This window comes from Mastigoproctus giganteus, chromosome 10 (genome assembly GCF_048544385.1).
Source record: "Mastigoproctus giganteus isolate SK-2022 chromosome 10, ASM4854438v1, whole genome shotgun sequence".
Taxonomy (NCBI): domain Eukaryota; kingdom Metazoa; phylum Arthropoda; class Arachnida; order Uropygi; family Thelyphonidae; genus Mastigoproctus; species Mastigoproctus giganteus.
Genome location: NC_143584.1, coordinates 191,336,869 through 191,360,280, shown reverse-complemented (window position 1 = coordinate 191,360,280; position 23,412 = coordinate 191,336,869). Strand labels below are relative to the sequence as shown.

General features: G+C 35.8%; 1 protein-coding gene across 1 annotated transcript in view; it reads right to left on the bottom strand.

The window, feature by feature from the left end:
• Nucleotides 1-23,412, bottom strand: part of LOC150079671 (ATPase family gene 2 protein homolog A-like) — a 154,162-nt gene that overhangs the window by 86,023 nt on the left and 44,727 nt on the right. Inside the window, exons 4-5 of the mRNA XM_090383161.1 lie at nucleotides 11,113-11,242; nucleotides 8,331-8,387 (exon numbers count right to left, since the gene is read on the bottom strand). Of these exons, the coding sequence (XP_090239287.1) occupies nucleotides 8,331-8,387; nucleotides 11,113-11,242 (187 nt within the window). The remainder of the gene's footprint in view (nucleotides 1-8,330; nucleotides 8,388-11,112; nucleotides 11,243-23,412) is intronic.

Sequence of the window (23,412 nt, the reverse complement as noted above, 5' to 3'; positions counted from 1 at the left end):
TCAGAAGGATTTTGATGAATCTTGATGCTAAGAAAGCTCCAGGTCCCAATGCTATTTCTCCACTTGTTCTCAAAACCTGTGCTCCTGAACTTACTCCTGTTCTTTGCCACCTTTTCTCACTTTCTTATTCCAAAGGTGTTTTTCCTTCTGCTTGGAAATTTGCTCATATCCAGCCAGTTCCTAAAAAGGGTGACAAATCCCTCCCATCCAATTATCGTCCCATTGCAATTACTTCTACTCTTTCTAAAGTAATGGAGAAATCAATTAACCGCCAACTCTTAAACTATCTAGAAACCATTTTGAGGTATATAAGGCCTTGAATGGGTTGAGCACGCTGAATTCTGATGGGATCCTTCCACTTGTTCAGATTACGAACCTAAGGGGGCATAAATTCAAATTAAGAAAAGACAGATGTAGAATAGATGTGCGGAAATTTGCCTTTAGCCAGCGGGTGGTTAATTGCTGGAACAAACTTCCATCTGTCGTTGTGGAAGTTGATAGGTTGAATAAATTTAAGGAGGAACTGGACAGGCATTTGGAGGGAATGGTGTGATTTTTTTTTTTTTTTTTTTTTTGGCTGATGCTGCATAAGCTCATACATTTGCTTTCTTGCATCACATGCTACTACTAGTACTACTACTACCACCTTCTGTCTGATCAACGATCGCCAGTATGGATTCCGTCAGTGTCGATCCACTGGTGATATTCCGGCTTATGTTACCCATTTATGGACTAATTCAATGGAAAGATTTGGTGAAACACAAGTAGTTGCTCTTGACATCTCAAAGGCTTTTGATCCGAACACGTGCCGCCACCAGCCAACAATCATTTACTGTCCAACTCCAAACCCACAGAACCAACTTTTCATCTTCCTCATTTATTCATTCAAATGCCGTTTTCTGGAACAACCTTCCTTCATACGTATTTCCTGAAAGTTACAGTCTACAGAAGTTCAAGTCCAATGTCAACAAATATCTTCTTTCGTCTTCTCAACCTCCAACCCAAGCACTTTACTAAGTACTATGGGTACTAATACCTCTCGTGATTGGGGTTCACATAAAAAAAAAAAAACTTCAAACTCACAGAACCAACTTTTCTTCTTCCTCATTTTTCCATTCAATTCAGTTTTCTGGAACTGACCTTGTCTCATATGCGTTTCCTGATAATTGCAATTTACAGAAGTTCAAGTCTAATGTCAACAAATATCTTTCATCTTCTCAACCTCCACCCAAGCACAGTCATCATCATCATCATCAGCCATTTTCAATCCACTGCAGGATGAAAGCCTCTCCAGCAACTTTCCAGTTCCTTCTGTTTTGAGCTCTGGCCATCCATTTACTACCCACAAACTCATGAATTTCATCTATCCATCTCCGTCTTTGTCTTCCAGGTTTTCTTCTAGCTCCTCTTGGGTACCGTTCTGTTATTTTCTTAGTTCATCTGTCATCATGTTTTCGAGCTATGTGTCCTGCCCAAGACCATTTTAGTTCTTTAGTTTTGATAAGAATGTCCTTTACTTGAGTTTGATGCCTAATCCATGTGTTTCTCTTCTTATCTAACAGTCTGATTCCCAATATAATTCGTTCCATTCTTCGCTGAGTAGTTCTCAGCTTCTCTTCCATTCTTTATTGAGTGCACAAGTTTCACTTCCATAAGTCGTGGTGGGGAGGAGTATACATTGGTTCATTATTTTACGTTTTAGACAAACTGGGATATTGCTCTTCAGTATGTGACTATATTTCCTGAATGCTATCCATCCAAAATTTATTCTTCTCTTGACTTCCAGCCATTTATCATTATTACAGCTAATAACTTGTCCCAGATAAGTATATGACTTCACTTTTTCAATTACTGCTCCTTCAATCATTATTTCTCTTCTGTGGCATATTTGTTCATCATTACTTTTGTTTTAACCGTATTCATCTTTAGTCCAAAATCCTTACTAACTGTGCATAACTGATTAAGATTTTCCTCTAATTCTTTGGGATCGTGGCTTATGACCACAATGTCATCTGCAAATCGTAAATGGTTTAGGTACTCTCTGTTCACATTGACTCCTTTCTGCAACCAGTCTAATCTTCTGAAAGCTTCCTCAAGGGCAGCAGTAAACAGCTTCGGAGATATTGTGTCTCCTTGTCGAACTCCTTTCTCAATTTTAAATTTCCTATTGTCTTTATCTAGTCTAATAAAGGAGGTAGCACTCTCATATATTTTCTTCAAAATCATAATATGTGGGGTATCTATGCCTTGTCTTTCCAGTGCCCGAAACGCCTTATGCTGTATAGAGTCAAATGCCTTTTCATCATCCACAAATGCCAGGCATAATGGTGTTTTCTATTCATTTGTTTTCTCCATTAGCTGTGATATTACGTGAAGGTGATCCATAGTTGAGAATCCTGTCCTAAAGCCAGCTTGCTCTTTCGGTTGATTCTCATCAAGTATTCTTTCTAATCTGTTAGTAATGATCCTTGTGAACAACTTGTAGATGTGGGATAACAAGCTAATTGGTCTATAACTTCCAATTTCTGATTTATCTCCTTTTTTATGCAGCAAAACTATGATTGCATTATTCCACTGCTTAGGCGTCACACCTTTTCTAATGCACTTTGTGAAGAGCCTTGCCAGTTTTTGTGTTATGTCACTTCCTCCCAATTTTAACAACTCTACAGTAACTTCATCTTCCCCCGGGGCTTTCTAATTCTTCATTTTCTTCAATGCATCAGGAAGAATATCGGGTATGTCGTATGTGTTGCTACTTTGCAATCCATCTTCCCCACTGCTGGCATCATTCCCTCACTCCTTGTATAATTCTCTATAGTAGTCTTCTGCTATTTGAATTATGCCTTCTCTGCTGTCTATAAGTACACCATCGCTATTCTCCAGTTCCAGTATCATTTGTCTTTCTGTATTACTGCTCATGGCTGCTGATTTAAATCCTTTGTTTTCTACTTTTCTTGTGTTAAATCTTCTTATGTCCTCTCTGAGTCTCTTTCTAATGGCTTTGCATAACTCAGTATACTCAATTTTCTCCCTGTCAGTGTTTTTCTTGCTCTTCATTTGTCGTCTTCGATTCATCATGACAAGTGTTTCTTGACTAATTTTTTCTTCTTTGGATTTCTTTTTCCCTATAGGTTTCTTGGGCTTTATCACTTCCAGAAAGTTGTAATATTCCTCGTCGATATCTTGGTTCAGAGCAGTCTGCAGAAGCTCAAACTTGTTCTTAAGTTCCAGTACATACTGCTTTTTCTCCTCTTCTGTTATCTCAAAGACCTTTGTATTATTTACTCGAGTCAGTTTTTTCCTTTCCTTTCCTACATCTATATCACGTGTACATCTTACCATTCTGTGATCACTTCCAACATTTACCTTATTCAGGATGGTAACATCATTCACAATATATCTTGTTAGTGAGGATGAAGTTGATTTCATTAGTTGTTAATCCATTTGGGCTCTTCCATGTCCACTATCTGTTCACCCTTTTCTTGAGAAAAGTGTTCATTACTGACATTCCTCGAGATTCTGCAAATTCCACAATTCTTTCACCAATTCCAAAATTTCCTATAGTTCCCCTTTCTGCGTTGTTTTGTCTTTTTCCAACCTTATCATTGAAGTCCCCCATAATAATAGTGTAGTGGGTTTTCTGCTCATCTAGAAGACTCTCAATTTCGGTGCACAGTACTAAGTACTATAGGTTCTAATACCTCTCATATTTGGGGTTTTCATTAAAAAAAAAAAAAAGTTATTTTTATTTAAAAATTTAAACACAAGTTCAATTTGTTAAATGAAAAAATAGCAATAAACAAAGTCACAGCAAATATTGCTGTATACCATAATGTCAATTTTAAATGTCTAATACAGTATCGGAGAGAATATCAATGTGAATGTTCTTCAGAAAAAAATACTTTGGAGGATAAAAAAAATTAAAACTATTCTTCTTAAGGAAGAATTACACTGAAGTATGTGTAATCTTTATCATTGTACATGAAATTCTGATTTTAATGAAGCACTGTTAGGAAATATAATCAACTTTTTTCACATAAAAACAAGGATCCCTGTTTCATTTCTGCCACCATTATAACTTATGCAACTGACAAGCTGTATGATGAGCTGTTGTACAGAAATAAATATATTGTTTGTGTGCATCAGCCAATCACTGTTTATGGAAGAATGAACCATAAATTTAATGAAGTATACATTTTTTCAGCTGTACCCACATTGGGTATTTTCCATCTCTCTCTTTGCTCTCAGCTGTTTTAAAGTGATATCAAACTGGTCACTGGCTTACACAAGTATTGTATGACCAGCTATGTAGAACAACACCAGCTACATAGCTGTTTTATGCTAAGTTACAAAGCTGACAAGCACCAGCTCTAAAAGAGAAAAATATCACCTTTTTTGCATGGATTCAGACAAAATGTGATTGTAGATATGAGCATTGCACTGTAGTTCTAGATTTTACAGTTTCTTGTATATCTTATTGGAACAGGTACAGCTATTAATAGGAGATGGGCCTGCCACAGAAGGCCACGAAAATCATAGTAACTTTGAAGTAATGTTGTTTATTAAGTGTAGGAACTGTAATTATTAGAAGGTTGCTTAAAACACATATGAGCATTACCTCAATAAATAGGTTAATCAAGGTTTGCCTTTCTTGATTGAGAAATAATGACTCATTAGATGTATGTAAATTAAATAAAAAAAAAATGAGCCGAGAGATTTAAATACTACTCATGAGTCAACTGTGATAATAGTAATGAACAATCTCACTATTGGAAATTCTTTCATTGTTTTTAAGAAATTAATGGCAGTTGGTATTAAGCCACAGAACAAATTGTAGGGTAACTGGCCCATGGTGCTTTAAAAATTTATATTTAGTTAACCCTTGATAATGCAAAAAAGTATACAGTAACTATTTGCACAAAGCATTTAAGACCCTACCCCCAGAGCTATTAATTATAACTGCTGCCCAAAGGGTCTTAAATGTTTATAGCATAGTGACTATTCAAAATTTCCATCTAAAATCTTTTTCCTGGTTCACAAAACTTGACAACATATATGTAAAATATCATTTGGTCCACATTCTTAGCATTTTCAGAAATAAACAGTTGTCTGTTCATAGATATTTTCCCGAGTGTTTCATTTGTTAAAAATTAAAAATAAAAAAAAAATTTTTAAAAAATTCAAAATTAAAATTCAAAAAACTAAAATTCAGTAGTCTTTAGGCACTCGATAAGTGCAGCTATCCTCTCTGTAGCAACTGATAAACATTCACAGACAAAGATACCTTTTTGGAAGTCTGATTCTGTGAATTCCCCACTGTTGGTGAACTGATATGGGCACTAGTTACGTAACACAGCTTTATAGCTCTTTCCTGACCACATGACACAATATGTGATCTCTTCAATTTACATATTTTTGTACAGACTATTGCATATGTGCTGATCCCACAGGAACTAGTTGTTGTCAGTGATTCTATTGTCAGGGAAACAGGGAAAATATTGTGCAAAAAGAATAGGTGGAACAGGACCATGGTATGTCTGCCAGGGGCAAAGCTTGATGACCTTATAGCGCAGATATCCTCTTTTAAGGGCACAAAAGGTGATATTGTTGTACATGTTGTCACTAACGATATTAAAAGTAGGAGACTGGCGGAATTATTTAACAAGTACAGGCCAATGTTGAAAAAAAAAAAAAAAAACCATGGGTTAGGGTTGAATCTGAAAGTGTCTGCAATTCTGCACAGACACGATAGGAGGGAGTATATGATGAGAGCTTTGTCGATCAACTCAGCCCTGGAGAGATTGTACAAAGGCTCAAGGGGTGAATTTTTCTCAGCCTGGTCTATGATTGTTAACAGGAGAGACTGCTTCTACAGGGATGGGATACAATTAGATAGAAAGGGTGCAAGAATATTTGCTGATGCTATTGAGGCAGTGTTAGGTGGGTTGGAAAACTGCTACCTTGGGGGGATTCACAGACTAATAGATTAACTGTAGTCACAGGCAGAGGTGGAAATGATTCGTGCAGTGCTTCTATTGGAATGAGCAGCAGCCCGGAAAGCCAGTTGCTGGGGATTTCAGGAAATGCTGGGGGTCATGAAACAAGTACATACATGGGATGTGCTAGAGCAGGGGTAGCCAACTTAATTTGTGATGCGATCGACTTTTTTTCTTCAAAATGTGCCACGATCTACCATCTCAAGAATGTCATTGGACATGGCTAAAAAGGCTAATCAACACATATTGAAAAATGTTGTTTATAAATTTTAAAATTAAATACAATTCAGAATTATTTTAAATTCATATGTATTTAAAATTTCATTTATGTGAAATTTGTGTCTTAATGTCATCTGCCAAGCTTTCAAAATCAGAGATATACTGTGATAAGGCCAACCGTAAAGAATCTTCTGTATGCAAGTCCGTAAAAGTAGAGCGATTCTCCCTCTTTGTTTGTTTGAAATACGAAAAGGCTGATTCACATATATATGTGGAACCAAAACAGAAATTTAAAAGTTCACTGCATTTTTTTTTACACTTGGGTACTTTACTCAGCAAACATATTTCCAAAAAGTCTTTTTCTGATGATCTGGCTTTTAGGAAGATATCGTTTCGCAATGTAATATTTCATTTTCAAGTAATATTTTCTCCGTGTGAAAAATCTCAGCAATTTGTTTCCTATCTAAGTCGACATTAAACAGATAAGAAATATATTGAACAATGTCTTCAATTGTTTTAAAATCACTGAATCATCCACAACTTTCTCAATTTCAGAAACATATTTCTCACTATTAAATTCAAAAACAGGATATTTTTGTAAATGATCTTGCATATTTGCAAAATGATGGAAATTTTTTTTCTTTGAGATCCTTAGCTATTGCAAAAATTTATATTTATATGCAGAAATACTACTAAAATCATGTCACCCATGTTTTTATTTTTTGCTTGTAATTCCAAATTCAGATCACTTAATTTACTGCTTAAATCTGCCAAAAAAGCCAGATCACCTAACCACCCCATATCTTGTAGCTGCTGATAGTCATCTCCCCTTTGATCAACAAATTTTTTAATTTCATTCAGCAAATTTAGAAATCTCTGTAGAAACTTACTCCAACTCAGCCACCTCACATCTGTGTAATATCAGATCTGGTTTATTTTCATCGAGTTGCATTTTGTAAAGTTTCCTTTGAAGAGATTGTCCTCTGATGGAATTCACGATTTTGAAAGCTATGTCCATAATACTTTTAGTATTTAATCTTTTGCTGGCTAACACTTGTTGGTGGATGATACATTGGTAACTCAAAAAATCTGGGAATTCATCATCCTTTTGGCACAATGTGATGAATCTGTTAAGTTGCCCTGTCATTGCTTTAGCTCCATCTGTTGTTATCGATACAAGCTTAAATAGTGGTAATTTAATTTTTTCACTAAAATTTTTGAACGAGTTAAATATATCAAGACCTCTGTTCTTTCTTTTAACAAAACCATATCCAGCAGTTCTTCTCTAGCGGCAGAATCATCAAAACCATACGAACAAAAACGAGCAATTCAGCTGTATCACTCACATCTGTAGATTCATCCAGTTGTAAAGAAAAGGACACACAATTAGCAATATGAGCACGCAATTGTTCGTTCACATTTTTACTCATTTTTTCGATGCATCACATCACAGTATTTCAAGATAATTGCAGATCTTGAAGAGCACTTTTAATTTCATTTTTGTTCTTAAAATTTTCAAAAAGAGAATCTGTTATTTCTAAAAATGTGCCTGATGAATTGACCATCAGAAAATGGTTTGCATATTTTTGCAAGAAATGACTCACTTTAAATGATGCTAAATTACTGCTTTAGATTGTAAATTAGGTGTCACAAAGAAATTTTGTTGTGCAAATAATGTGGATTTAAGTTCTTTTAATTTACTTTTTCTAAGGTCACTATTAGGTGGAAAATCCGATTGGTAGTTACCATGGAGTGCATTGAAATGCCTTTCTAAATTTCCCTTTTTGGGTCTAAACTCAGAAGCATTGCAAATCAAACAACAACATTGGTGTTTGGGGTTCTCATTAAAAAAAAATATAAGCTTACTTTCTTGCATCATGTGCCAATGCTAATATACCTAAACCTCTACTGTCCTTTAAGACTATGATGAATGATAATCAGGAAAAATAATGGTCATACTTTCTTCAGAACACTAAGGTTAAAACATATTAAATTAAGTTTTTCTAGTTGGCAAGTTTCAATGAGTTCAGAATTACATCAGTAAATAAATATGAAAATTTTTAAATCATATATGATTAAGCTGCACAAGAAGGAAACAGATAACACACAACTAACCTTTCTTCTGCTTGCTTGAAGAGCCGCTTTAGATGTCCTTCACTTTCTCCAAAAAAGCTTAAATTAAACAATATCTCTTTCTTAGTGATTCACATAATTACTGATAACATTAAATTTTAAAATTAAGAAAGAAGTATAGTACATGTTTTTCAGACTTTCTGAAGAGATACTTTGAGTTTTTTTTACTATTCTATTCTATTTCATTTTTTATTTCTTTAACCTGTTTCAATGTTAAGTGCTAAGCTTTTAGAATTTTTTGAGCAACATATAAATAGTGGGCATTAAAAGAGAGATTTTTATCAAAAACAACTCCAAGGTTTTTTTCACAGACATTTGGGATTGGGACATCTGCAATTTTTATTTCTAAGTGGTTGGGTTGTTTCTGAAAGGAATAAGTAATTTGAGCAGATTTGCTTGCATTTATAGTCAGATTAATATCTTTTAGATACTTGAAGATTTTACAAATCTGTAAATTTGCATCATGGATAACTTTGCGAATGTAACTGGGTATCCAGTTTTCTCTCTGACCACTCATTGCAGGTGATGGTAGACAGCTCTCTGTCTTCTATTGACTGGAATTCCTATCCATAGTTTTGCCGATGATAGCACATTGCATTTCACCTTCCAGTTTGAGAAACCTTGTCCTGTCCAAACAGCTTCAACTTCTCGAGTATTCACTACCAAATCCTTAAATGCTAATCTTCAGGTAATTCTCTAGTAGGGCAAAGAGAACTTAATTTCAATTTAACTTAATTTTCCTTCTAAAACTCAGTTCTGTCTTATATCTCGTAAAAAGGATTCCTCTGCATCTAATAAACTGGGTTTTCTTTTTCGCTCTCGGCGTTACTTTTCTTCCAAACAGTTGTTGACTCTGTAGAAATAGCAAATCCAGCCTACCATAGAATATTGTTCCCACACCTGGGGTGGTGCCCCCAAAACCTCTCTCAGGCTTTTAGATTCCATTCAAAAGAGGGCAGTTAGATTAATTAATGTCTCATCTCTAACAGAGTCTCTCCACTGGCTCTCTCATAGACGTATTGTTTCTGTTGCATGCCTTTTCTGTAGATACTTCCATGGGCACTGTTCTTCTGAATTGGCTTCTATAATTCAGGCTCTCTCTTTCAAAGCAGTCCGAACACGTGCCGAAATCAGTCGATATCCTTTTACTGTCCAACTTCAAACTCACAGAACCAACTTTTCTTCTTCCTCATTTATTCATTCAACTTTTCTTTTCTGGAACAACCCTCCTTCATACATATTTCCTGAAAATTACAATTTACAGAAGTTCAAGGCCACTGTCAACAAGTATCTTCTTTCATCTTTTCAACCTTCAACACATATACGGTAACTAAGTACTCTTGGTTCTAAAAAAAAAAAAAAAAGGACTTATACATAACAATGGTCATTGAGATGAAAAAAAAATTTAGTATGGAAAACATTTATTTAACATGATATACTGTAAGATAGTAAACTAATTATAAGGAATTCTGGGAGATGTGGTTTCTTTCTTTTGCATTCTTTACTTTTTATTTAATTTTATTTTGCTTTATTGTTTATTATTAGTTAAATTTTATAGTTTACAATAATATAGCTATGTAAATCTAAGCAGACGCCATTACAGATTTTTTAGTGCGAACCCCTGGGGGGGGGGGTTACAAACCACCGGTTGGGAACCGCTACCGTAGAGCAAACTTTTTCTGTTGGTGATTAAAAACTTGAAGATATCCTCTTTCACCGGGAAGTACTTTCAGATTTCTATCATGTACTCGATTCACACAATAATGTATTAGTTTTGTAAAGGATGTTTGTGAATACCCTGTATTTGTGGATGCAGAAAATCCTCATAGGATACTGGTCAAAATTATCTATTCAGTCTGTTGATAAAGTTTATTTTTATTCATTTATTTATTATTATTTTTTTTTTTTGTACGTACATATCACAAACTGGATCCTGTATACAAACTTGCTACAGTACTAGTTTTTTAAAATCCTGGAAATAACATTTCTTAGTTTGACTATTTCATTGCCTTGCTAAGTGATGAGCAACAGTGGAACTGCATGAAATCCAAATAACTTTATAAGCATTCCTTACCAGCAGGGGGGGAGCATATCAACAACATGTGCCATCTACTCTATGCATAATCCATGGCCAATTTTTATTGGCCAGGATTATGCCCGAGTGTCACAACAAGAGGCATCCCTTCTAAAGGGGTATCCTTAGTGGACATCCCTTTAGAAGGTTTCACTGTACTTGTATTTTGTAAAAAGAAATCAACTTAAAATAATTTAAACATAGTTAAAGGTGTCCCAGAAGTCTTGCCTAATTTTTTTTCAGGCACTACTAACTGCTCCCACAATGGGGAGGGGGACCTCCCTATACTCACTTCCTCTACAGTACATTGTCACATCAGTTACAATATTTGAAATATTTTGCCAATGATTATGATATGACAACAGATCACCATTCTTAAACTGTGCTATTCATAAGCAGCTCACTATTTCACTATTAAGAATGATGCTTCTATCATCCCATTTTCAACTAAGTTCACAAACTCAGTTGAAAATGGGATAATTTACTAAATCCCTAAAGTAAGAGAGTAAATTTCATAATTGTTTTTAAGAATTTAATATTGGAATAAAAGTCTTACAAATTTATAATAATTAAATATCTATATAAGTAAATATAGATATTTAAGATATTAAGGAAAACAAAATTTGCTAACTTTTACTTTAGGATTCAGTATTTTTTTAATATCAATCAATTTTAAATTAAGATACTTACACGCTATAAATTTCAGATCCGCTAGTAATGAAGAAAGGGAGATTAGATTCACATCGCATAGCATTAACTATCGTTGATTTTCCTGTTCCAAAAGGCCCAAACAGGAGGATCCCTTTAGGTATTTTAATATCTGCAATATAAAATTTAACTGATTAAGTTCAATTCCATCTTTTATTTTAACAAAATATTTCACATAAAAATATTTAAAAAATAACTTGTTAGGTTCCTGCTAATTAGGAATATAATAACACCAGCCAACACGATTTTTACCTCCAAGGACTTAAATGCTATTTTTAACCAATTTTCATGCATAGATTTTAAAAATCACCATGATAGTTTCACATCATGTCACAGTTATTAAATATAGAGGGAGTTACATTTTACAAAATATGCCAATTTCGCATAATCTAGCCAGTAACGTATGACATACTGATTTATTTTAACAAATATAAGCTAATTTTCTTAATTTTAGCAATTGATTCTGGCCTCTGTTTTCTTTGATAAACATAATCAGACTTATACCTATGCAACAATTTACAATTTGAAGAGAGCACACTTAGCATTTTTGGTGAGGATTTTTGTAGGTTGTGCCAAGGTTTTCCAAGTATTAACTGATCATGACATGTTCTCAGGTTGTAAATCCATCCTCCAAACATAAACAGCCCCTTGAGAGTAGGAGGATGCAGCCCACAACCTTTGAGTAGGAACATTTTTTTGAAATATTTTGCTACAGAGGACAGTATGTGTTTTTGCAAAGACATTATTGGACTACTGAAAGTACTAGGTGTCATGCATAAGTCAGATGAATGGCATTTAATCATAGATGCCTCAAAATCAAGTTCAACGGCAGTTTTTCTTCACAATGGCAGCTAATTTCCATGAGTTCCTGTGTTTCATTCAGTTGGACTTAAAGAAAGTCATGAAAGAATGTCAAAGGTTCTACATGCCATAAAATACCAGGATTATGGTTGGAACATATGCAGTGATCTTAATGTTATTGGTTTGCAAGGGGGGGGGGGGTTCACAAAATGTTGTTTTCTGTGTTTGTGAGACAGTCATGTGACTGAACATTATATTGTGCAACGTTGGGACAAGCGAGACGAGTTCATACCAGGACAATGAAATGTAAAATATATTCCTTTAGGGCGATCAAACTTGGATTGATGAAAAATTTCGTGAAGGGACTAGATAAAGAAGGTAGCAGATTTGCATACTTGAGAAGTGTGTTTCCTAATTTAACATATGCCAAACTTAAGGAAGGAATTTTTATAGGATCCAAAATTAGGAAACTCCTGAAAGATGTGTTTGAAACCCAGTTAAAGAGGCTGAACTGGCAGCTTGGCGATCATTTAAGGCAGTAGCACATGATTTTTTGGGTAATAGGAAAGAATAAAACTGTTGTCTAATTTACTCGAGTGCTACAAAAATGTAGGCTGTCGAATGTTGCTGAAAATTCATTTTCTCCATTTCCATTCTGAATTTTCCCCCGAAAATCTGGGAGATGTGATGATGAACAAGGGGAGCGGTTTCATCAAGATATTTCCATGATGGAAGTGGTACCAAGGTCGCTGGGATCCTGTAATGATGGGAGATTACTGCCAGTTCCTTGTGAGGGAGAGTAAGCAGGAATACAAGAGAAAATCCAAACATTTTTAAAGGCAATTATAAAAATTCATTTTCTCCATTTCCATTCTGAATTTTCCCCCGAAAATCTGGGAGATGTGATGATGAACAAGGGGAGCGGTTTCATCAAGATATTTCCATGATGGAAGTGGTACCAAGGTCGCTGGGATCCTGTAATGATGGGAGATTACTGCCAGTTCCTTGTGAGGGAGAGTAAGCAGGAATACAAGAGAAAATCCAAACATTTTTAAAGGCAATTATACAGGTATGCTGATTATATACGTTGTTGTTGTTATTTGGTTTTTAGAAGCATTGGCAACTAAGGCCATATTGCTCTGGGGATATGCGGTGGTCATTCCCTGACCTTTCTGCATCCTCCGTATTTGGTGGTCACGGGCTCAAACCCCAGTCTAATCAAGAAGCGTGTGCTACAAACTGCTGCTCCTGCCCACATGGCTACGGAGGCGCCGCTGATTATATATTATTGAAATATAACTATTTCACTATGATTTATATTTTTTCTGAAGTCAAAACATTAAAAGTTCGTACATCTTTTGATGTAGACATGATAGAGACATTTTATGGTGATTTTCAGAATCAGCACATTTATTTTTCTCTAAAATCACATATATTTTCACTGCGGAAGTATGACAAAAAATATTTTTTGTTGGCTAGTGTGTATAATTAGAAAGATGGTAGAGGTGAGACATAAAAGAAGCACAATTTTTATTAGGAAATAACATCACTCTTACTGAAAATAAATATTATCCAGTAGAAAGAACTCATCAAAATATATAAATATTAAAGTCTACTACTTCTCCAGTTTTTCATGTTATACTGTGAAACAGCATTCACATATTGGAGTGTTATTTTGAATTGTGTGGAAATGAACAAGGTGAAAGGACTGCACATACACTTGGTACAGGTAACCACAAACTAACTGCACAGATGTGAATGAACAAGTTCTAGACCACAAAAGTATTTTGATCTAGTGTACAGGTCATTTTAAACAAAAATGAACCAAAAAAGGACCAGAAGCGACTGGACAGAAAATGTGACTTAACGTGACTCCTGTCTGGTCGGTGTTGATAAGAATATTGTTTGTATTTCACTTCTGATCTCTAAAAAGTCATTATAGTTAAACAAAAATTGTTTGTCACACACAACATCAATCCAAGATCAGCATTTAACAAATTACTTCAGTCACCAAAGAAAAGCCAATGTGCTACTGTAAAAGAATTAGGCTAGGAATGTCTTCTCAAGGAATATAGTTCTAGATGACTGTCTGAATAATTAGTTTGAGTATTTCTCTATGACTGCATACACAGATGACCTCATGTTCATGATAACCAGGAATCCTAGATGAGAACTGGAAAAACATTTCAGAGTACTCACTAAACTAAGCACTACACTACGAGAGACATAAGCTTACTCTGTCTGCCATAAAAGCAAAAATAATGTATATGAAGGGTAACGATAGCATAACCAGATCACCAATCACACAGGTCAATAAGTATATTTCATTAGAAAAAAAAAAAAAAGAAAAAAAAAAAAGAAAAAAAAAATGAAAAAAAAAAAGTGGATTACAGATCTTTGAATGCCAATTACAAATATAATTATTATACTTGGAATCAGCATCCGAATATAAATACTAATAAATAAATAATAATTCTTTCAAATAAATATAATTATTATAAAAATAATAATTATTATTATATTAATAAATAATAATAATATAATTATTATTATTTATTTTTTGAATATATATCTATATTATTAGCCATATGGTGCAAAGAAGCTTGAGGCTTATGCTGTACCAGCCAAAAACAATTTCCAAGTTACCCAGAGAGAGATTTTTTTTTTGGTAGTTGTTGGCGCATCGGCTACTGTGGCCATAATGCGCCTCCCAAGGTTTTTGCAGTACTTTGATCCAAGCCCGAGGCGGGATTCAAACTCGCGACCTTTGCGCTGCCAGGCAGGCACTTTACACACCCGGCTAGCCCGGTGGGGGGGGGGAGGGGGAGAGAGAGAGAGAGAGAGAGAGAGAGAGAGAGAGAGAGAGAGACCCCTGGGGTTGTATCTTGTTATTTCATAATTTAATTATAAATTGTTTCTGGTAAGATCTGGTGAATTACTGAAACATATTCATTCATGTTTTGAATATATAAAAATCACCCCACCAAATTCTGTTGCGCATGTCACTTTCCTAACCAAATCACAATGGATTTTTAGAAAATTTGCCAGTTATACTTAGGCTCTCCTATAGTCTAGATGGGCTGGAATAAGTAATGGGCACCACATTTTCAAATGGATAATATGACTGGACGAATTAAAGGAAAACGTTAATGCTGTTTGTCATATCCATTGCCAATGCCATGGGAAGATGAAGTTACTATAGAGTTGTTAAAATTGGGAGGAAAAGACATGACACAAAAACTGGGAAGACTCTTCACAAAATGCATTAGAAAAGGTGTGATGCCTAAGGAGTGGAATAATGCAATCATAGTTTTGCTGCATAAGAAAGGAGATAAATCAGAAATTGGAAATTATAGACCAATTAGCTTGTTATCCCACATCTACAAGTTGTTCACAAGGATCATTACTAACAGATTAGTAATGATCCTAGTACAGATTAGAAAGAATACTAAGAACCAACCAAGAGGGCAATCTGGCTTTAAGATAGGATTCTCAACAATAGATCACCTTCACATCATATCACAGCTAATGAAGAAAGCAAATGAATATAAAACACCATTATGCCTGGCATTTGTGGATTATAAAAAGGCATTTCACTCCATTCACCAGAATAAGGCAAGATTCGGGCACTGGAAAGACAAGGCATAAATAGCCCATATATTATGATTTTAAAGAAAATATATGAGAATGCTACCTCCTTTATTAGACTAAACAAAGACAGAAGTAAATTTAAAATTGAGAAAGGAGTTGACAAGGAGACACAATATCTCCAAAGTTGTTTACTGCAGCCCCTGAGGAAGCTTTCAGAAGATTAGACTGGTCGCAGAAAGGATCAATGTGAATGGAGAGTACCTAAATCATTTACGATTTGCAGATGACATTGTGGTCATAAGCCACGATCCCAAAGAATTAGAGGAAAATCTTAATCAGTTATGCACAATATCCTTACATTAGTAAGGATATCCAAAATCCTTACGTTAGTAAGGATTTTGGACTAAAGATGAATATGGCTAAAACAAAAGTAATGATGAACAAGTAGTACTAGTAGTGGCATGTGATGCAAGAAAGCAAGTGTATTAGCTTATGCAGCATCAGCCAAAAAAAAAAAAAAATCACACCATTCCCTCCAAATGCCTGTCCAGTTCCTCCTTAAATTTATTTAACCTATCAACTTCCACAACGACAGATGGAAGATTGTTCCAGCAATTAACCACCCGCTGGCTAAAGGCAAATTTCCACACATCTATTCTACATCTGTCTTTTCTTAATTTGAATTTATGCCCCCTTAGGTTTGTAATCTGAACAAGTGGAAGGATCCTATCAGAATTCAGCGTACTCAACCCATTCAAGGCCTTATACACCTCAATCAGATCACTGCACAGGTGCCTAGTCTCCAGCCACTGCAATTTGCAGAACCTTAGTCTCTCTTGGTAAGAGGATCCCTTCAGTCCCCTCACCAATTTTGTTGCTCTTCTCTGTACACGCACCAGCAAATCTACATCCTTCCTAAAATGAGGCCTCCAGACCTGTATGCAGTACTCAATGAATGGCCTGACCATTGCCTTATACAGAGGGACAATCACCTCCTTTTCCCTGCTAGCAAAATTCCTATATATCATGACAAAACCCCATGACCTGCCCTGGCAGCCTGTCTGCATTGCTCAGAAAACATCATATATGATTGCACAATTACTCCCAGGTCTTTTACATTTTCTACCACCTTAAGTGTAGTACCAAACAGTTGGTACATTTCTCTGGGGTTACTTCTACCCATATGCAGTACTTTGCATTTGTGAAGGTTACTCTTCAGTTGCACTTCTTAGCTCATCTGCCCAAATTATCTAGATTCTGTTGCAGTAGCACACTGCCATTACTGCCATTAACAACCCTGCCAACCTTTGTATCATCTGCAAACTTCGACACTAAGCCTGATATACCTTCATCAATATCATTGATAAATATACAAAACAACAGAGGACCCAACACTGAATCCTGTGGGACTCCACTAATAACATTAGTCCACGAAGAGCAGCACCCATTAATTACCACCCTCTGTCTTCTCCCATTCAACCATCCTTTTATCCATTGTAGCAACTTACCCTTAATACCATTCTGCTCCATTTTGTACAATAGTCTTCCATGCGCAACAGTGTCAAAAGCTTTCCTGAAATCCAAATATATGATATCAAAATTATTTTCTGCATCCAGTTCCTTTGTAACCACATCATAATATCCTATCAAATTTGTCAGACAAGATTTTGTGTCTGTGTCTGAATTATTGCTGCAGTCTTGTCTAAATGATCCTCTATAAGTATGCCACAGAAAGGGGTATAATGACTGAAGGAGCAGTAACTGAAAAGGTGCAGTCATATACTTATCTGAGACAAGTTATTAGCTGTAATAATTATAAATGGCTGGAAGTCAAGAGAAGAATAAATTTTGGATGGATAGCATTCAGGAAATATAGTCACATACTGAGGAGCAATATGCAAATTTGTCTGAAATGTAAAATAATGAACCAATGTATACTCCCCACCATGACTTATGAAAGTGAAACTTGGGCACTCACCAAAAGAATGGAAGAGAAGCTGAAAACTATACAACGAAGATGGACAGATGAAATTCATGAGTTTCTGGGTAGTAAATGGATGGCCATTGCACGAAGCAAGGAACTGGAAAGTTGCTGGAGAGGCCTTCATCCTGCAGTGGATTGAAAATGGCTGATGATGATGGTGCCATACCCATGATATGCAGGAAACCATAACACAATACTGGATGGCATACCATGACATTGGCACCATTGTAGCCACGTGGGCAGGAGCAGCATTGCTTAGCACACGCTTCTTGATTAGACGGGTGTTCGAGCCCGTGACCACCAAATATGGAGGAGGCGGAAAGGTCAGGAATGACCACCACATATCCCTGGAGCAATATGGCCTTAGTTGCTAATGCTCCTAAAAACCAAATAACAAACAAACAACAAACAACCATGACATTCCAGACAAAGTGTACCAAAGGAAATCACCTGCACAAAATTTTTTAAATTATATATCTTTTTTTTCTTTTTTTTTTTTTTTTACAGTAGTGTAATGTATTATTTTAATAATACAGTCAATCTCGTATAGCACGATAGTTGTGTTCCTAGAAACCCTCGTGCAATATAAACGACAGGCCCTATGGGAAAAATAGGGTTAGGTGCCGACCACCCAAGATTGAACACACATTTGTAACCAAAACATTACCAAACACAAATAAATTATGTAAGAAAATATTGCTAATGCTTTTGCTTCTATCGTAAGCAAATTTGTTCTTCGTTTGATTTTCTATCCAAAAAGATGACAGCCGTTCCATCTTTTCCAATTCCTTGTGTCTTGATCTAATGGACTTTTAGCATTAGCAAAGGCACATGAAGCAAGGTAGCAAGCTTATATAACATTAGCCAAAAAAAAAAAAAAAAAAAAACACACTTTGAGTTGTTCCTGCTATAAAAATTGTTTTCATTTTCTCTGCATTATTTCTATTTCTCGGCGTTGCCTCATTTAGGCCTGTAGCATGTGCAATATCACATATTCATTCATTTCACTCAAAGCGTTTCACAATTTCATATTTTTTTCTCTATCGACAGAGGCAGACTGGCCATAAGCCTTACCGGAGAAATCCCAGTGGGCCAGAGGCCAGAAGACTATGGAGGCTGGTGTGATTTTGGCCATAAACGCTAGTATGAGGCCACTACAAATTTTCCCGGGTAAGAATTTTTGACCCTGTCCGCCTCTGTCTATCGATATTGCTTTTCTTTTTCTCTCTGAATCTGTAGTATCATCACCAGGATGCTTCCACTTAACACCTTTTAAGAATTTTACTCATTTTTAGGGAATAAAGCACAATTACAAAATGAGGAGGCACGCTTAATACGCATAAACAAAGCTGCACAAGTGTAGCAACTGAATAAACAACGCCATAAAGGCAGAGACACACTATTAACACCTCACTAGCTCACATTTTACTAAAGCACATTTCTGGGTGTTACCACCATAAAACAATAAAAACAATTTTCAGTTGCATTTCTGCTAGTGGAATCTGTTATAATCTGGTAGTAAACTCAATCTAATTGCATTTGCGATAATACGATAGCTGGAATTGTGTGGGTTTTACGTTCTTATGGTGAAATGTGTTTCCCCTTCACTGATATGAAAAACAAATACATTTTCAGAATCTTCTCTTCATTCCTATCGTGTTGCATTCAGTTGGGGGTGATTCCATGTTTGACTGCCATTTCTTGTAAACACAAAGGCGAATCGTGCATAAGTGAATTTGGTTCGTGTTATATACGATATCATTCCCCTATTTATAAATCGTGTATGATCGAATTTGTGTAGTGTAAACAGATGTTATACGAGGACTGACTGTATTGTCTTAATTAACTTGTACTGATATTATCAGAAATTGTCTTACACATGCTACAATTTCTAGAAAAAAACAGAGAACATATTTGAAATTAGCAGGCAAACTGTTTACATCTTGGATACCACAATAAAATATCTGGGCATTACTCTATACCATAAAATCATATTAATACTGCAAATCATATACAGAGCCTAAAAAAAGTGAAAATTTTCATGTCCATGATAATTAGGATAATAAGGACAAAGTGGGGAATAAAAGGAAGCACTCAACCTCCTGTATAAATGTGTTTGTGCCCACTGTCACCCACAACAGCTGGCATAAAAAGTAACCCAGGGAGCAGTCAAGGTCTGACCGAGAGAAAATATAATGCCAAATGTTGTAATGCAGTATTACCAAGAAATTCATACCACAGGTCATATTCATCGACTGAGACCTCACTGTAGTTTATGCTGGAAATCTAACCCACCTTTGTACTGACTGGCCATGGATTGATGAATGCCAAATGGGCCAAATTTTACCCAACACTAAGGAATACTGTATGTGGCGATAATGAGAAATGGGAATGCACTGCTTACACCTGTAAACTCTATGAGGTATACAAGAGACAAAATGGCTACCCTCTTCAATAGCCGTCCTGCTGGAAATGAAACCATCTTTATTCAAAATAAAGAAAACCTGTCTTCAGCAGGACAAATATAGTCATATAAACCCCTCTACCTACTGAGTGCTGCATAAACACATCCATTTACCTACTGCTCCCACATAATCTGCTGGCACCACATCACCATTCAGGGCTTCATAGGATGTAATCACATCTACTGTATGGCCTCAATTAACTGTGGTGGACTACGCCTCTTCTGCAATACGGTCATTCTATCTGCCTGGCCATATGCCTGCATCAACAATAATTGTGGGTACTAACATTAAGGTGCCTAGGGACTAGCTATTGAACATGAATACATCTCTTGTCTTCCAGTGCTTTGCAAACAACTATATAGACAAATAGAATGGGCCGGTAAATCAGAATGTCTTATAATGGGGGATTTTAACTTTCCAAATATTGATTGGAACTTGTAGGTTGGTCACTCACACTCTAGTAGACATTTCTGAATTTACTGAATGATTGTTTTCTACAGTAGCAGCATGTTTGAGAGGCAACAAGAGAAGGCAATACTCTTGATATGATTGTCAGTGATGACTCTTCGTGCATTAAGAATCTCCAGCTAAAAGAACTACTAAGTGGCAGTGATCATAATCGATTGATATGAGATTTACTTAACCGTATTCCCGTCCGCTGGGGTACGTTTCAGCAAGTTAATTCTATAATTTTTGTTCTAATTACAGAGCTGAAACTCACTATAGTTGGAGCCAGAACTGTTTTCTTGAATTTTCTCACTTCAATTTTCAAAACCTTCTATTGAATTTCACGAAAATGACAAAAATGTGACATCAAGTATGCAATTAATTAGGCCTTTTCAATTAATTTTTTTACCCCCGCCCTAACCAGCTTAGAGCTAATGAAACCAGACACTTGATTCGTTTCTTGATGTAAAGCGTGCGAATTTCTTTTTACAGAGAGTAGCAGTTCTGATAAACAACTCCGCCTGAATACGAGCAAACCATGGGAAGTATATATCACGTGACCTCGTCTCCCGTACAGCTACATCGAGACGGGAAGGAAGAAGTGTAAATAAACAAAAGACACACCGCAAGCTACTGTTTTAGACATAAGAAGCAATAAAACGATACAGCAGCAACAGCTGTTTATGAAAGGTGAACAGATCACATTTCCTTTCTTCAACATGTATTGCTCCTACGAACAGAAGATCAAGGAAATTCATCTGTTGGAAACGGGAAAAACTGATAACACTGCAATGCGCATTTGATAAAAAAAAAAAAAAAAAAAAAAAACAGTTTGCTTTATTGTAATTGTTTTCAGTAAACAATATCGGAACAGCAGTTTCCTGGGTTTGATCTTCTAACGAAATTTTGAGAAAATATTTCTATTTATAGCTGCGTTATAAACTTCGAAAACTGGTGCATCAAAGGAAAGAAAAAAAATCATCCGCTATGAATAACGGATTGTTTCTTGAAATGTGTCTTCTTCACAATACTGAAAGATTTCTAACTATACAAAGCTAACAGATTATGACTAACAGCTGCTCAAAAAGTATCATTATAAGAAGATATATGCTTGTTACGCTTCGATGTCATCGCAAAGGGAGAAATTCTGTTTTAGTTCAGAAGCCGAATAAATTCACTATCCACTGTCATAAAGCTGTTCTGAGCTGCAATAAATAGAAAAACCCCGCAGAAAAATAGATTTACTCCCCATCACTTTTCTTGTTTTACTGTGTTTTTTGGCAGATGAGTTGGTGACTGCTAAATGCAGTGCAGTTTCTTGTATTCTCTCTATTTCGGGATCTCTGACCGTGTGATCATTACGGAATGTAAACAGAAAATTTGTTTGTCGGAATGCTGCCCACCAATTATCACCTCTTTTACCGACCTTCTAATGTATGTATGTATGTTGTGTTCAAATAATCCACTTTGCGAAATTCGAAAGTGCTACATCAATTAGGAGCAAAAACGGTTTCCCCCAACATAACAAATTACTTTATCGGTATAATAAAGGACTACTGATGATTTTACTGACTGGAAGGAAGTGTCTACAATAAAACATCTGTACAAGGCGGAAACATGCAGTCACTCAAAGGATAAGCATTCAAGGATAAGCAATACAGCAATGTTTGAAATTTATAATGCAGTTCACTAGCTAATATTTCCAGAGGAATTATTCTGGATTTTTTCTCAAATGAGCACCAGACCAAAATTGGACTAATTAGTAATTCTGCATCCTAGGATGAACTGACTAATTAGTAATTCCGCATCCTAGGATGAACTGACTAATTAATTCCGCATCCTAGGATGAACTGACTAATTAGAACTTCAGCATCTGTGATGAAATGTCGTGCACACCGATATCATTGGCTACAGCAATAATATAAAGAAACGAAGCAAAATATTGTAACAGAGCTATAATGCAAAATATTGTTCTCTAAAACAATTGTAGTTTCGGCATCCTAGGATAAAGCTGACTTAGAGCTGCAATGCTGTTTTTTTATTATTATTATTATTTATTTTCTTTATTTATTTTGTGTTTTTGTATGGGCGGCTCCTAGAACAAAAGTTCATCTCGGCCTCGTTGCTCTGTTCAGTTTTTACGCACTGTCAAGGTACGGCCAGTGTGTGTCTTGAAAAAAAAAAAAAGAAATCATCCCACATAGGAATATCCCATGTTGGATAAAGACAGATGAAAAGGAAGGCAAGAGGGAGAGGGAAAAAAGTTTTTCATCCCGCACGGGAGAAAGTGACAGGAAAGAAAAAGTGTTTGTAAGCTTATGTGTGTGTTCTATATTGTGATGTTGTGTTTTGACATTTTGGCTACCTGGAAGCAGTGATCACCTGGACAACTGCCTCTAGGTACTCGTCCCTACCAGGAGGGCAAGGCCTTCCCTACTATCTGCACATCCTCCTCCCTGGGGAACGAGTGTCCCAAGGAGGAAAGAAAAACTTGCATAAGATGAAGAGAGGGAAGGAGAAAAGAGGAGAAGGATTATCCCAGCTCAGGGAAGCCCAATCTAGGATGGATTGCTAGAACAACACAAGAAAGAAAAAATAAAATAAAATAAAATAAATAAATAATAATAATAAATTTTAAATAATAATAATAATAATAAATAAAATAAATGCAAGTTAGTGTTCTGGACTTTTGACAATCTCTTGGCCTTCTCCCCACCAAAAGGGTATTTATATTTCTCTCTCTCTTTCCCTTGGGTCGGACTAGAAAGGGCGGACTCCCTCCCCTAAGGAGTTCCCCCCCCCCAGGTGAAAGAAGGGAATTGGAAATTTCCGGGAAATGAACCCTGTTTTTCTTCATTTAGTGAACAGCTACTCTGTCAGTGCAAGAGAGGTGACTTTATTACAGTTGCAGCTGTAATAAAGTCAGAATGCAATTCAAGCATTGAAACACATGACATTTTGTAGTGAATTTTTCGGACGTTGTGTGATAATGAA